The 15,000-nt window shown below is 39.6% G+C and overlaps 3 protein-coding genes across 3 annotated transcripts in view; 1 reads left to right on the top strand and 2 right to left on the bottom strand.

Annotated features, from left to right (window-relative positions):
- Positions 1–1,013: 1,013 nt before the first annotated feature.
- Positions 1,014–6,824, top strand: LOC111340078 (uncharacterized). The gene is made up of 5 exons (XM_022946861.2): positions 1,014–1,394; positions 2,533–2,620; positions 3,342–4,439; positions 5,364–5,409; positions 6,069–6,824. Exons 1-5 carry the CDS (start codon positions 1,244–1,246, stop codon positions 6,162–6,164), a joined length of 1,479 nt encoding a protein of 492 aa, XP_022802596.1. The 5' UTR covers positions 1,014–1,243; the 3' UTR covers positions 6,165–6,824.
- Positions 6,825–6,866: 42 nt separating this feature from the next.
- Positions 6,867–11,947, bottom strand: LOC111340079 (uncharacterized). The gene is made up of 3 exons (XM_022946862.2): positions 11,581–11,947; positions 8,064–9,433; positions 6,867–7,133 (listed from the first exon to the last, which is right to left on the bottom strand). The coding sequence occupies exons 1-3, from the start codon at positions 11,626–11,628 to the stop codon at positions 6,944–6,946; spliced, it is 1,608 nt and encodes a 535-aa protein (XP_022802597.2). The 5' UTR covers positions 11,629–11,947; the 3' UTR covers positions 6,867–6,943.
- A 443-nt stretch (positions 11,948–12,390) lies between these two features.
- LOC111340081 (uncharacterized) overlaps positions 12,391–15,000 on the bottom strand; it is a 3,516-nt gene continuing 906 nt past the window's right edge. Inside the window, exons 2-3 of the mRNA XM_022946864.2 lie at positions 14,643–14,805; positions 12,391–12,900 (exon numbers count right to left, since the gene is read on the bottom strand). Coding sequence (XP_022802599.2) covers positions 12,555–12,900; positions 14,643–14,805 — 509 coding nt within the window. The 3' untranslated portion in view covers positions 12,391–12,554. The remainder of the gene's footprint in view (positions 12,901–14,642; positions 14,806–15,000) is intronic.

Genomic DNA, 15,000 nt, shown 5'->3' with positions numbered 1-15,000 from the left:
TTAGCTACGCGAGATATTTTTTCTCTTTGTGTTTTCAAGACAACTTGTAACATTAGAGAGATTAAGCACCACGTATTTTTTCCCGCGAACGGCAGAGAGGGTCACGAGACCTGACATTTCCCGCGTTTGCCATTTGCCGGCCGCCGTTTCTACTCGAGGAGGACATTTTTCCCGTTTGTAGGGAACGCGAAAACGTGAGTATTTGCAGCCCATTTTTAACCGACTATTTCTACATTTTGATCGCTTGCTTTTATAGCTAAGCTTCGTTTATCATCTTACTTCTATCTGAACTGCTTGTAAAGTTAATAGAGTTCAAATTCAAACGGAAAATTCATTACTTCTTTGTATCCATTATTTCTAGTCGCAGTGAATGGCGACCGAGAACACTTGTTCTGCCGTGTCGTCGGGGAGCTTAAACAGACGAATATCGTGGATGGAACGGCAAACGACAAACGGCTAGCCGACTTTCAGCGTTCGCCGCTTTCGCGGTGCTTAATCTCACTATTAATTAATCTATGCGGAACTACGTCCCTCTCAAGTTACCAATTTTTGGTGTACCAGCAATTATCAAAAAGTAATGGTCTATGTAAAAGCAGCTCCATTTACAAAGGCGTTATACTATATATTGTAAAATTGATAATATATCAAATTGACACATCATAACGTCAATAGTTAAATCGCATACCTATTACGTTTCTAACTTTGAATACTTTGTTACTTCGTAAAATGAAGCAGCCAACTTTTTATTTTTATTACTTTATCATTACGGGTGGCGAATCTCAGCCTATCTCTATCTTTATCTGTTTAAAGAGGAGCGTTTTGAGTGACGGTCTATTTAATGATCGTAAAAAAATAACCTTTGATGATACACGTCTTGCACTTAAAGTCATGTTTTGTAGCAAAAAGTCATCGAAGGTAAAATTGTTAATTATTGCAGTAGCACGCACAGCGCTCACTGCCCTTAATTGTCAGAATAAAAGGGGTTTCAAGGAAATGAATTGAAAAACAACAACAACAACAACAACAACGAGTTCCGTTAACAATTAGAAGGGGCATTCGCACAACTACGATTTAGCTAATTATCTGTTCAATTCGTAATTTACCTTGTGACGTCGCATAATTGGAATATACAAGAAAAACAGCTGTTATTTCCTTGTATAATATCAATGGAAAAACAACGGCAATTTTTATAAGGTAGCTAGTCTCTAAGTTCTATTTCTAGAAAAATCTTGAGCAATCACTAATGGCATTTGCTGATCCAACAACTCAAATGATGCTGGGACTGATGGAGAGTGTTCTCATGAACCCCCCAGAATGTCGCACTCTTGAAAAAGTTTGCATGATTCTTCCTCTGCTAAGAACGAGATCGCCTCTATTTTATAACCTCGACAAAGGTGAGTGAGCGCGTCAGTATCTACTGATGTTTTTTTAAAAATTCACTCTGCAAATGAAAATAATTTTTCTGACGAAAGAACTTGCAGCGAGGAAAGCAGGAAACCAACTTCGGAATCCATCGTTCTGCCAGATAGATTGGAGTTCAAGCTACCGAGAAGTACTGCATTCAACGTTTAAAAGCAACTGCTGACTTGGATCGTGATTGATCATCCTCTTTTAATTTGCGAATACACCAACAGAAATAATTCAAATAAGTGACGATCGTGTTCATATCAAAATAGTCGCAAATTAGTTTTTTGACAATTAAAACAATCTGTCGAGGGAAAACGTTTGCACGCGTGCACGACTAAAAACGTCATTTGATTATGTTTCCGTGATATCAATCGTTTCCAAAGCAAACAATTTTCAATAGGGATGAACTAGAGTTATTTATCAAATAGGATCTGAAATCATTTCCTTTTTCACAATGCATGTAAGAAATGGTTGCAGCACTCCTTTCCTCTAACCTTGCCGCTGACCAATCAGTTCACACGGACCGGAATTCTAATTCCCACTTAAAAAAGACTTGTCATTCGACTCTGATGATGACTTCAACAACATTAACATCCTTATTTGTACCCAACAGTTAAAGTAAAATTACAGCGATTTCGCAATATATGTAGAGAGTGCAGGCTGTCTTTAATAACCATAAAGGGACAGAAAGGACAGCACACTTAAGTGATTAATTTATGGATATTGGGGCCAGGTACCACTCATGCACACAAATCTATACAAAACGCAAAAGGCAAAAAAAAAATTAACTTCCGCGAAGGTTGATGAAATGCCAATACCGACAACAATCCTCTAAGTACTACCCTCATAAAGGATGATCAGACTACAAGATCATGATCAAGATTCATTGCATTTTGTTTCATTCGAGATATAAAAAGGAAACAGTGACATTAGAATTCAGCATTAAATTTTTGTAAACCATCATTATTAAGATTATATTTCTATTGTCATCATCATCAACATCGCTAACATCATAATCATCATTGTTATCACTAGTATTATTTTTGATATCAAAATTTAAGGCTGTTGTACCAAAGTCGGGTTACTCCCTCCACTTTTTTTGATCAGATCTCATTTAACTCACAGATATCCTTGTGGACATTGCCACAAATGCCAGTCTGAAGAAAATCAAAAGAGATCATGCAGTCATCTGGCAAGGGCAAGAAGGAAATAAGTAAGAAAAACTTGGTTCACTATGAATTAGTTTGTAGGTTAGCAGGTGACGCAGCAGCCTGACATTTCTTCCTGACCAGGCTCAGAAGTTTATAAATTTATAAACAAACGTTCCTGCCTTTGTAGAAAAAAGGAAAATAAAAACAGAAAACTATTAGAATAGAGGAGAAGAAGTTTAGATGCCATGAAAGTGAATCCAGTTCGCTATTGCTGTCACTAATTTTAAAATACACTGAACGGTGCGAGTGTGTGAGAACTTTACTTTAGCACGATAAGTAAAATCAGCATTGCTGGTGGGGTCGTGCAAACAATAATTACGAAAAAATAAAATACTTAAACATATGTACAGTTTAGAATTAAGACTTAAAAGCTAAGACCTATCGGAAATATTTGTAGTCAGTATCTCTGTTTTTAGTTATGGCTAAAATCGGTTCAAAATTTATTTTATTTGTGTCAAATTTCCGAAGAGAGCGTTTAAAATCTTTCAAGGTTTTAGCCGTTGTTTCCTTAACGGTCTGTTAACTAAAGTAAGAAAATAGCTCTACACTGATTGGTTTCAAAATGTTGGCGAGAGCTCCCAATAATTCGAAAAGGAACTGCTAAGGAACTGAACTTTAATAAAGCCTGATAACAGTTATTTCTTTCCATAAACCAATGGTGCATAAGAAAGACTGTCTAAAGGTTTTCTTTCTGATTTTCGATGGTTGTCTGATTCATAACAGTTTTGGGATCATTATCAAAGGAGCTGCGTCAGTACATGCCAGGAAGGACCACGGACGGGTACCCCAGCAGGACACCGTCTCAATACCCCGTGCGCTAAGAGAACGTGTCGCCATGGTCGGCCCTGAGCTTGGGCACATTTCAGCGGGAAGCAGCTTCGGTGAAATGGCCATGTCATGTGACCATCTACCATACAACGTAACTGTTATAGCTGATGAACTAGTGCATGTGCTTCTTATAAACAGAACACTTTACGCGACATCTTTTGGAGCCCACAAGCTGGAGTGGGAAAAAAAGGTCGAATTCGTCAACCAGTCTCCGCTTTTTCGACATCTGACGCCAGCTCTCAAGGACTTGCTCATGGAGAACTTAAAACCGCGCGAGATACAGTTTGGTAATCGCTTCATAAAGCAAGGAGGCGTTTGCAATTGCCTTTTCTTCGTACGTAGTGGATGGGGTAAAGTCGTAGCAGATCTGCGCATCAGCAGGACCCAGTATGAAGCAATCAAAACAACTTCAAGAGGCAAGCAGAAAGCCTTAGGTCGGAAGACTATTAGCTGCGACAGGGAATACATCCACAGTAAGAAACTTGATCCCACTCGCCCTCTTTCAGTCATCGACAGACGAAAGCACATGCAGAAGTTTGGATACGTTGCCATAGAGACGCTTCTGCGGCAGAGAGAAGTGCCCGTGACGTCAACTGGTCCAAATGACGTCATCGGTGACATTGAGGTTATAATGAATTTCCCAACGTACTGTGCGAGCATGGAGTGTATTGAAACCTTGCACGTCTACGAGCTGAGCAAGTTCAATTTTTATCAAATTATTAACCAGAGGAGTACTAAAACATACGATCTATTGCGAAAAGGTGCTCTCGCCAAGCTTCATTTTCGAGCCCAGCGCCTGAAGGATATACCGTTGTACACCTTACTACTCGAGCAAGCCTTATCTCCTGTTGAAGATCCAACCAGGAAATCACCTCTTTGGACAAAAAAGTCCATTCAAATCAAAGCTATGAAGAAAGTGTTAGGCAACATGAGCAAAACCCAACAGACGCCTGGAATGGACAAGCCAATTGACAGCAAGGAAGCCAGGCAGAGGTATAAAAGCTGGAAATTTTTACCCCTGAAACCACTGATTTATCATTTCTATCTTCAACATTAAAAACTACTAATGTAATTGCGACACTGACCGCAAATTGAGGATTTCATGGAAATAATTAACCTGTGCCAAAATTATCATCAAACACAGGGGGTGCTCAATTTCGATTAAAGGAAGTTACCATTTTGAATTTTTCACAGCATGGTAAACATACTAGTCTTGTAGTATCTACACAGTTTCAAATGGCGGAGTCCGAAATCGAGTTTTGCAACCTCGTTACCAGGGCCTTTTCCCTTAGTTCCCAACTAAGGGAAAAGGCCCCTGGGGACGAGATTGCGAGTTTTGAGCAAATTTGGAGGAAATTTCTCTCGAAAGGTTAGGATGCTCTTTTTTATCGTATTTATATGATATATATCATATTGGCATGTTGACATATTTTATTATTAGTGATGGAGATAAAAATCACATGGTTTCCACCAGCAAACTTTCTCATTTGAGAGTGAGTCACCCCTCTCCCCTCCTCTGTGAAAAAGGTTTTGATTCGTAAGCTGCAATGCGCGGTTCAAACACTTTTGTTTTGTTTATAACTTTGGACCCTTTTTAATGAGGAAATGTCAGCAAACATTTCAGTGACATTTTGTTTACCTTGTAGATACAACACAGAAGAGAACATGGCTAATTTTCCGATTCTCCTATCTTCTCTATATCCTTATGAAAAGCCTTACCCTTTCACATTTCTCTTTACAACAACAACAGCGTTTACATCCTACATCCTCTTCATACCGATTACAGCATGAAATATTCGAACGAAATTATGGGAAACATACTTTACCCATCAAACTGCACAGAAAGTGAAATCTCCAGTTATAAGCGCATCGAGACATTCCCATTTTAATTGACCAATATTCGTTCCATTATCTTAGAAGACACAGCGGAAACAAGAGTGATGACAAACAGCTGGACAAGAAGGTAAAAATAATCGTGCGCAGTAGCTATAATGTAGGCTATCACAAGGTAATCCTAATTAACACTACACAACAGGAACACTACACACTACACACTACACACTACACACTACACACTACACACTACACACTACACACTACACACTACACACTACACAACAAGAACCGAACTGTTTCTGAAGGGCTGGGAATCCAATCAGTGTTGATGGTATCAACCAGACATTCATTCAGTCAGCTAATCAGTCTTTAAGTCAGTCATTTAGCTTTTAATATACGTAGAAAGTTATTTCGTCTGTTGACCAATAGTACCAATAAAAACAATAATAGAAAAATTATATTTTTTGTCTTGGCATGAATTCTTTGCCAAAATGGATCGCGACGTTTCCACTGCTAGATGTAGTCGATGTGGTCACCTGAAGGAGAAAAGGGTCATGATATATAGCTCAGTAAGCTTTAAACCAATCAATAGTTGGAGTGAAATTGTACGGTTGACAACATATCCATGTATATTCATCGTCACGTGATGTGTAATGGTTGAATCGTAGCTCAGACAGGCTTTTACGTGAGTGAATCGTTCTTGAAAGAAAGCCTAATGAATGAATCCTTACAAAAGAAACCTTAAGAAATGATGGATTACATTGCAAATTTCCGCTTCTTTTACAGTCTGCTCCCAAACAGTATACCGTCGCGGAATTCCGTGCTTTAAAGAAGAAAATGCAAGCGATGGAAGGAATAGGTGGTTGGCGAACTTTGATTTAATGTCATCCGTCTCTATCGAATGGGATCAATGTTAAATCCTCGAACCCAACAGAACATCTTTTCAAGAGTTTGTAACTGACAGGGAAAAGATTGTGTTAATTCAGAGATCTAGGTACATGCTAGTACCGTGGAATATGCAAGGATTCAGTGTCATCTGACGGTTTTTGGCCAAGAAGTCAACTGGTCAAAAAAGGATTACGTCTTGACAACTGATCAATTTTGACGTTATTTGTTTGCTCTATTCCTTTTTTCCCAGCGCATTACTTTTAAATCAATCTGTCGAACCTAGCCTGGTATGTGTAGAACGCTGTGCAAAACTAAGTTTTATCAAAGTTCAGGTGAAATAAGAATTTCAACCACTTATTCAGGCGCGTAGCGTGGTAATTTTTTCAAGTACGCACAAGTACATATCTAGAAACCTAAGTAAACTGAGCGAAAAATACTGCATTATTTATTTCTTGTTTGAAATAGTTGTGTGAATACAAGCACAGAAGAAAGCGTCTTGCTCCTATTTTGAGCAAACTTGGCGCAAACACAACATTGTTTTCAAATTTTTCTGGTCACTTCAAGTATTCACGTACGTATATGCGTAGAGGACGCTACGCGCCTGTTATTGTGATGTGGTGACAGTATTTCTTATATAAACGGAGCTTTTGGATAGTGTGTGTTTTGGTACAGGGTTATCATCCGAATTCTCGTTAGATTTACCCACTGGGTAATGCCCGAGTTATCTCCGCGGAACTATTCCCAATCGCCTTCTTCTTCATCACAGGATAGCCTTACGACTGCGCCTGAAGAAGTCTTTTCACTGAAGAAGGAGCTTCCCAAAGTGCGGCCATACTTTGCAGGGTTTGACCGAACTTGTTTGACATATTTGTGACGAAACCGTTGTATACGATTAGAAATTCCGCTACGTCCCAATGATTGTTCCTCGCAGCGGCCATCGCAGGCGACTCTCCAAATTGATCTCTGTGAAGCAAAATAGCAAACCTCAGGCACTGTTTCCATGAAGCGACGATGTTTGTTCTTAAGTTTCTACTAACAAGCGACACCTGAGAACTGACTTAAAAAGTTCTGTTGCCACAAACCACTAAATTGACCACCAAAATGTTTCATAACTCAATAGCGTACTGCTAGGTTTGGGAACTCCGAAAAAAGAAGAAAATTAAGATTCGTCGGATCTCATCTGTTGCAAAGAGAGATCGAGAAGTTTTTCGCGATGTTTTTGAACGTCTCATATATAGACATTTTCACATGAGCATTAGTACTCCGTGTAATCTATAAATTAAATTTCCCACGCATTTGTTGTAGATCATATGTTTAGCTTGCACAATACAAATCCGCTCTATTAATGAATGATCAGTGGTGCATGTTGCAATCAGGAATATTTATGGTAGATCTTCTGCCTGTGATGAATATACGTTCAGGCCAGCTTTTCCTGTAACAAATGAGATTGTCCCCCCCCCCCCTCTCCTCCTTATTGATACCTGTATGCTTCTTTACAAGTTACCAGATAGGACGATAGTAAAAATTAAGAGGTCTTCCTGCTAAGTAAGTGTCTCTTTTGATGCTTCTATTCTCAACTATATTTTTCATCGAGTTGAAACAAACAGAATGAGCTTTAATTTGGATATATCAACAAAGTTGAAATGGTAAATTGGCCACCGTAATGATTACAAAAGCTGACGTTTCGAGCTTTTTCGAGCTTCGTCGAGCGTTAGCCCTTCGTCGAGCGTTAGCCCTTCGTCGGAGCGAACCATTACGGTGGCCATTACGGTGGCCAGTTTACCATTTCAACTTTGTTGATATATCCAAATTATTTCGTTATTCCCACCGACGCAGCCCCAAACAGTTTCTTTCGAAACTTTCAGCCTTTATTCAGAATAAGCTTTAACTTACGTTTGGTCAGCTTTGCCTCCAGCCTCCACAAGTTTCTTAGCGATGTTCACATCCGCTGCACAATGTAACGGCGTCTGCTCCCTCAAGGTCTTCACATTGACATCACGAAATACGTCAGTGAGCAGATCGATGATGTGAAAATTGCCCTTAGTTTCCGCCGCTACATGCAGCAAAGTCTTGTTCCAGGGACTAACACGAATCTCTTGGAGTTTATCCTTAACTAAATCTTGCACATCTATGAGAGTTTGTAAAAGATCTCTGTCTCCGCCCTTGATCGTGTCGGTGAGCAAGCGCTCGCAGGACATTGATCCAACGAAACGATCCGTATTAATTCCATGTTCAATAAGTAGCTTAATCACACACAATTTCTTCGCGAGGACTGCGATTTCCAGAGCGGTGTTTTGATAGACATCGCTGGCATTGATATCAGCTCCTCTATGTAGAAGTAATTCCACAGTAGACACATGACCTCTTTCAGCCGCTAGTAGAAGTGGCGTTTGACCATTCAACTTAACGCTATCAACCCCAGCACCCTTGCTTAGCAAGAGAACTATTGTTTCGTTATGTCCATTTTGTGCTGCGAAATGAAGGGCTGTGCAGCCTGTGAGGCTCCTTTCCGAACCTTCATAGGTGTCACCTGTGGGACGATTGACATCGCATCCATGTTCGATGAAAAAAAGAGCAATCTCTCTACGGCCATTTTGAGAGGCATAATGAAGTGACATGAGCCCACAGTCGTCTTCGTCGTAAATACAAGCTCCAGCTCGAACCAGAAGCTTCACCACATCAAGGGAGTTGTTAGCCACCGCAAAGTGCAAAGCTGTCCTTTGTTTGTTGTCTCTAGGGTCCATCCTTGTTCCACTACCAAGAAGAAACTCCACAACCTCTGACTTACCAGACGCACATGCCGACATGAGAAGTGTCCTACCTCGCTGGTCAGTTTTCTCGAGACAACTTTTCCTGTTTTCTTTGAGTTTGGTACATCGAGCAAGGACTTTTTGCAGCTGGCTTAGACTCCCCTTGCTGACAACTTCGCGTAAAAGAGATCTCCTTTGGAAATTTTTCACGGTCTTATTCAAAATGTACAATACATGTGCAGCGTCGCTGTTTGAGTTTTCCTTTACAGGAATCTGGTCAGGAGAACAGGTCATCAGGGATAAGTTAACGAGTGTGCGCATGCGAGATACAAGAAGATCCGCTGTACCCGTTGTAAGAAGTGCTATGGAAACGTCAAGGCCACTCGGGCTAAACCTCAAAATCGTTTCCGTCGTTGACAAATCACCTTTCATGACTAAGGCTTGTAAAACACTTAAACCGTTTGGGCCATCTGGATTTGTTAGTCTGTAGAATGCCTGCATCTTCAGATTATCCTTGAAAGAAGAAAAGCAAAAACGCAACTAAACGACTGGGAACCTAATCCACTAGTGTGCGTGTTTCTCTGTACAGTGTAGGCAAAGTTCGAAGTACGCAAAAGTATTGTAATCTCCCTTTTGACTATCACTGTCGAAGCGATCTTATTTTATTCACTTACGGTGCTAAACTTCAAGTAAGACATTTTTAAAGTTACTTCTTAAAGTTACTTCCCACCTTCAGAGGCCGAAAAAATCGTGTCTTTTTTTTGTTTTATTGGACTAGATTGAAGTCAGACATTTTACCTAACCTTTACAAAAAGAAAAATTCAAAAATCTCAGAAAGCGTCCGACTAATTGGTAGGCTCGATTACCAGCCGCTGTACGAGAATCGGAGCCCGCGCTCCTCCCCGAACCCACAGACACCCTCGATCTCTTTTTAGAATCTTTTTCTTCGCAGCCACAGAGGACACATCCAGTTTTCGAGTTAAATTTAGTCGCCTTATTAGCGATTATATGTACGCCATCCATTCGGATTGGAGTCCTATTTCACTTTCGGTGAAATTTGAGAACGCTTAGATTAATTTTTTTCAAATTACGTCACAGACGTGGATGGCCGCTCGTGCGTCCGGCGGTCTCTTCTCGGGGAAGAACGAAAAAGACCGGACTCGAGAGAGTAGCGGAAATCGAGCCCAGGAAAACGTATTTTCAAATAAAAGATCAGGAGGGTGTCATAATCACGTCAATAGACGAACTCCTTGGGGAATATCCGCGGCAATTTCATGTTAGGGGCCGACCATTTAACTCTTGAGGAGGGGGGGGTGGGTGATTTTGAAAAAAAATTTCCTGCAAGCGCTGGTTGGAAGAAAAAATTGCATGCAGCCCAAATGTAACAGAAAAAAGAGCATTTAGAACGGAAAAAAATATCCTGCACAGCAGATTGCTAGAACAAAAATTTCTTGATGACCAGAAATCACCCACCCCCTCCTCAGAAGTTAAATGGTCGGCGCCTTCTTTGCATTTACATTTACAGACTTATTCGCAAGCTCCTAACTAATAACTAAAGCATTACAACAAAGAAATATAAAAATAGGGGAAATAAGATATATCTATATATACAGTGCGCACTTGACAAAGTTCACACGTGGAAGTTCTGTGCTAGAGGAAAGTCTTTCTCATGGATAAAAAACATAAATCAAAATTAGAGAGGAGTCCTTGGGCAAAGGAAAAGAAAAAAACAGGCCCAAAGAAGAGAGAAATGACACCGTTTTGTCAGGAAAAAACAGTTCTGGCAATCCTCTCCACGCTGGCATTCAAATTGCGAACAAAGAAGGCGCCATCCGACAGATCTGCATTTGTCGTACATAAGGTTAAAAACAAAGTTTCCTTTTCAATAAGCAAGTACCGGCCTTGATACAAAGACATAGGCAATCGCCTCGAATCGTATGAAATCATGAATAAACCTTCCAAGGGAATTCATTTCAGTGAAAAGAGTATTCCTTAAGCTGTCTGGAAACTGCAGTCCAATAAATTTTCACCTAGTCTCAGAAATTAAAAGGGGCTCCTGTAATCTTTCTTGTAATCATCGTCATTGGCTTCAATCCTATTCGATTCAGTTCCCGTCGCTAAATATTCCTTGAACTAAGACATTTCTTTTTTTTTCTCACCACAGGGACACTTTGTGGATACCTCTGGTTGTGAGCTGAATAATTATGCTCTCTTTGAGTCTTACTCTATTAAAACCTTTCATATGATGCAAAGCATTACTTGATAACAACGTAAGTCCATTTTCTCGTCCTCTACCACAAGCTACTATAAGCCAATCGATCGCAATCATTTCAGTGATTCATCTGAGACCTTCATCTTATTCCGTTACAGTCGAACCTCGATTAACTTGACTCGTTGTGACTAGACGAAACAGTCCGGATAATCGAAAGTCCGGATCGGATAACCGAGAATATGAATACTAATGAGGAGCAAAAAATGATCTAATTAAGGAAGCGACAAATTGGTTTTTATCTCCTTTCAATCGACCTGTGCAATGACGCAAGGCAGTCGTACTTTGTTTACAACCTTTCATTTTTTTTTTTAAGCGCGATTATCAATTAATCACTTTGAACGTAAGTTAAATTCTAAAACCTTTTCGCCAACAAAATAAATCAACTTACCGGCTCTCTTATTTTGCATTCTTTGCCAACCATTCTGAATTTTTCCATTCCTTTGAACGTTGAGTAGCCTGGTAATAACAAAGTTTCAACTTAACAACAAGCCGGGTGTATGCAAATTTTCATTGTTTACACCAGCTTAACCATAAGCCCCAGACCACCTGATGAGTGGTCACGGTATCGCTGGACGCGCGAAGGATTTTCAACAAATCGACAGTGGTTTAGCGTGGTCTGTGCTCCCATCGACAACGACATTTGTCATCACAGTGGTCAAAATGTCGTGAACTCGCACAGTGCAGCTTAGTGAGTCCGCAACAAATAAAACGATTCTTTCAGAGTGTCACCGTTGCATGACACTTTGACGCAAGCAGCGTTGTCCGTACTCATATCGACAGCGGCCGGAAAATATTGGCCAATCACATTGCGACATTACTGCCAATTGTGGTAAAAATATAGATTCTTTCAGTTTCACTAACAGCCTTTCGCGGCGAGCAACCAAGCCTTGCTGATTGATAAAATTTCAAGCGGATGGTGTTCAGAAAATCTCCATGAATTGCAAGTAAATTTAAATGCTGCGTAAAACGTAAAACGTTAATCGCATTTACCGTACGTAGTGATCTCAAGGAGGTAAATGGAAATTCTACCCCAGCAACTTTCATTTTCTATGACTTCTTGACAAACCATTAAATTGTAACTTGTGGTAACTATGGCAACTATGACTCAGGTCAAGGACGATGTGCTTCAGTTTCGATAGAAAGGAAAATAAAATTTTAGGTCTCAACGCTGCATTGAGAAAAGAGAGACAGCTCAAACTGAAGTAGTCACACAGTGGAATAGTTTTTTATTACAAATTTTAAAAATAAGAAAGAGTACTCATCATGCACAATTAAAATACAAACATCGTGAACAACGTTATGAAAGAGAAGCTCAACTTCCCACTTCTCACGAATAATTACCATTTCGAGAAATTTACATAATTAGTTTACTTTTTGCATCCTAGTGTGCCTTCTTTCGAGTTTTTCTGCTACAAATTTCGCAGACGAATGTGCTTTTACGTGTCTTTTATCTTTTAACAAAAACGTCGTTAACAGCGACAGAGTGGACCGTGTAGCGACTGTATCTGAGTGTGTTGCTTTATGCGTCATAGTTTCAGACTGTTTTTCGGTTTTGGACCCAGCCAAAGTTACATAACGGCCTTTTACTGGCTTCGGGGCGTTTTCAAGTTTCGAGGGTGGATTTCTGAAGAGGTCTTTTTGTTGATCAACTTTGTTGTCATCTAGTTTTCTATTTTTAGATCTGGTCACTTCAAGTGATGGTGATGATCTGTTAAAATGACGTGTAAACGCGAACATTGATAAACATTAACAATGATGAAAAGTTTACAAATGGACACCATTTGAAGAAATTGGCAGAGAAGGACGTTGAAAGTTACTCATTTGTTATTAGCTGGTTCAGGACCAGGATTTCTTTCGAAATATGAAAGTCTGTAAATGATACTAGCATCAGAGGATCGCGACAGCCCTTTTTTAGAAGTGTAGTTGTCGATGATTTTAAAGTAAATTGTACAGCTGCTGACCTGTTTTTATGAAATAATTTCATATTTGTAAACCTCTTTCTGTAACGAATTTCGTAATTAGCCCTTTAGCCTTATTGTTTTAATGAATAGATGACTTGCCTTACTGTAGATTTTACATTAATATCAGCACAAGATTAAACTTCTAGTTTTATTTTTAGTTTAAATTACGTAGTGACATTTTTTCCTGAATTGTAAATAGCCCGATTAGCTTAATTTTTATTTTGATACTAGTAATATTAGTTCTTAGTATAATTTCAGATCTGAGCAAAGAGTTTCCAGCAATCTGATTGGTCGAGCGGTTTCTTATATGACGCTTATAAACCGCTCCACGCGGTGTATATAAAATGTTAAAATAAAATGTTGATAAATGTTACTAAAATGTTATGATTTTAGAAATTTCTCTGTTGTTCAGCTCTGAAATTATGCTAAAACAATTATTCGCCTCAGGTTTGGTGAATATTGTCGAATAATCCCCGAGACGATTATTCAACGATATTCACCTCACCTTCGGCGAATAATTAATTGTTAGTTAGTAGTTTAGCGTTTTAATTATAAAGTATCCCTGTCGTTATTTAACCAAGTGTTTAACCCAAAACTCTTCACACCTTAACATCAGTATGCATATTCTCCATACTGTTCTTCATGCATTTTCCAAGATGCTGACAAGGAGAATTTGTTTGACAATCAGTGCAAGAGCCTCCTTAATTTGGTGATCATTATCTTTATTCTCGTTACTTTAATGTGTGATTCAGGGGTGATATTGTAAGGAGAAATTAAGAAGCTAGTCACTCTTAGAGGTCAGGGAGTTGAGGAACATGGGGGGAGGGGGTCAGGAGAAATTAGAAGCTAGTCACTCTTAGGGGTCAGGCTGTTGAGGAACATGGGGGGAGGGGGTCAGGAGAAATTAGAAGCTAGTCACTCTTAGGGGTCAGGCTGTTGAGGAACATGGGGGGAGGGGGTCAGGACAAATTAGAAGCTAGTCACTCTCAGGAGTTAACAAGCTTAAGGTTTCACACTGAACCGTTCTTTATTTTCTCAATGGCCGGTGTCATTCAACTCATGACGTCATCAGCCATGAAGCAAATCATGTGATGTGGAGGGAAGAAAAAAAATGGTGTGTGTGTGTGATTTTTTAGAGTTGGTATTATCTATTATTTGAGATTACATTGGTTTTGAACAACTTTGACGGACAATCATTTTCCCTTCCTCGTGAACGGGTATATGCCACTGTCTGCTGCATTGTTTTTCAAATAGAATTTGATTTTCATATATAAACTTCGTAATGGGCCTTGCTTCCTATAGTGGCTTAATGGTACAGCATCGGAACGCGGAATCAGAAAGTGTGAGGTTTGATTCCTCATGGGAACTCAGAATTTTTTATCTGCCCCACGCTCTTGAGAAGACGAAAAACATCTTGCTCTAAAATATGCATTGTCATTATTTCAGTTTTTTTTTCTTTCTTTTACTTAGCGAGAAAGTATAAACTTACTTGCCCTGTTTGGGTGGTGTCTCTGTGTCGGGCTTTGGTTCTGGTTCGGATGTTGTTCCTATCAGTCGTACAAAGAAAGCGCAGAGGGCGAGAGCAGCAAGTAACACCAAGTAGAAAGTTGAAGAAAAAAACACTTCTGCCATTTTGAAGCGGAAAGGAAAACCTGTTGAAAATGTGATTTTTAAAATCGTGAACCGATTCGAGTCGAAAATCGTTCTAAGTGCTAGTACTTTTCACAGTAAAAAGATGGTTTCTAGGAAACAAGTTAAATGCTTTTTGTCCCTTGTAAGGTGTGGTTGAACTTTGATCAAGGAGGAGTCCTTTTTGTACCACCAAACCCTACTGTTGCTTGATTTTA

Source organism: Stylophora pistillata, chromosome 12 (genome assembly GCF_964205215.1).
Source record: "Stylophora pistillata chromosome 12, jaStyPist1.2, whole genome shotgun sequence".
Lineage (NCBI taxonomy): Eukaryota > Metazoa > Cnidaria > Anthozoa > Scleractinia > Pocilloporidae > Stylophora > Stylophora pistillata.
This window is presented reverse-complemented; position numbering and strand designations above follow the sequence as displayed.

Bases quoted from the DNA above. Each gene is read 5' to 3' on its own strand.
- LOC111340078 (XM_022946861.2), top strand. From the start codon at position 1,244: ATGGCATTTGCTGATCCAACAACTCAAATGATGCTGGGACTGATGGAG. The intron at 2,621-3,341 runs GTAAGAAAAACT...GATTCATAACAG, and splicing joins CAAGGGCAAGAAGGAAATAA to TTTTGGGATCATTATCAAAG. The intron at 5,410-6,068 runs GTAAAAATAATC...CTTCTTTTACAG, and splicing joins ACAAACAGCTGGACAAGAAG to TCTGCTCCCAAACAGTATAC.
- LOC111340079 (XM_022946862.2), bottom strand. From the start codon at position 11,628: ATGGAAAAATTCAGAATGGTTGGCAAAGAATGCAAAATAAGAGAGCCG. The intron at 9,434-11,580 runs GTAAGTTGATTT...TCTTCTTTCAAG, and splicing joins AATGCAAAATAAGAGAGCCG to GATAATCTGAAGATGCAGGC. The intron at 7,134-8,063 runs GTAAGTTAAAGC...TTTGCTTCACAG, and splicing joins GGAGGCAAAGCTGACCAAAC to AGATCAATTTGGAGAGTCGC.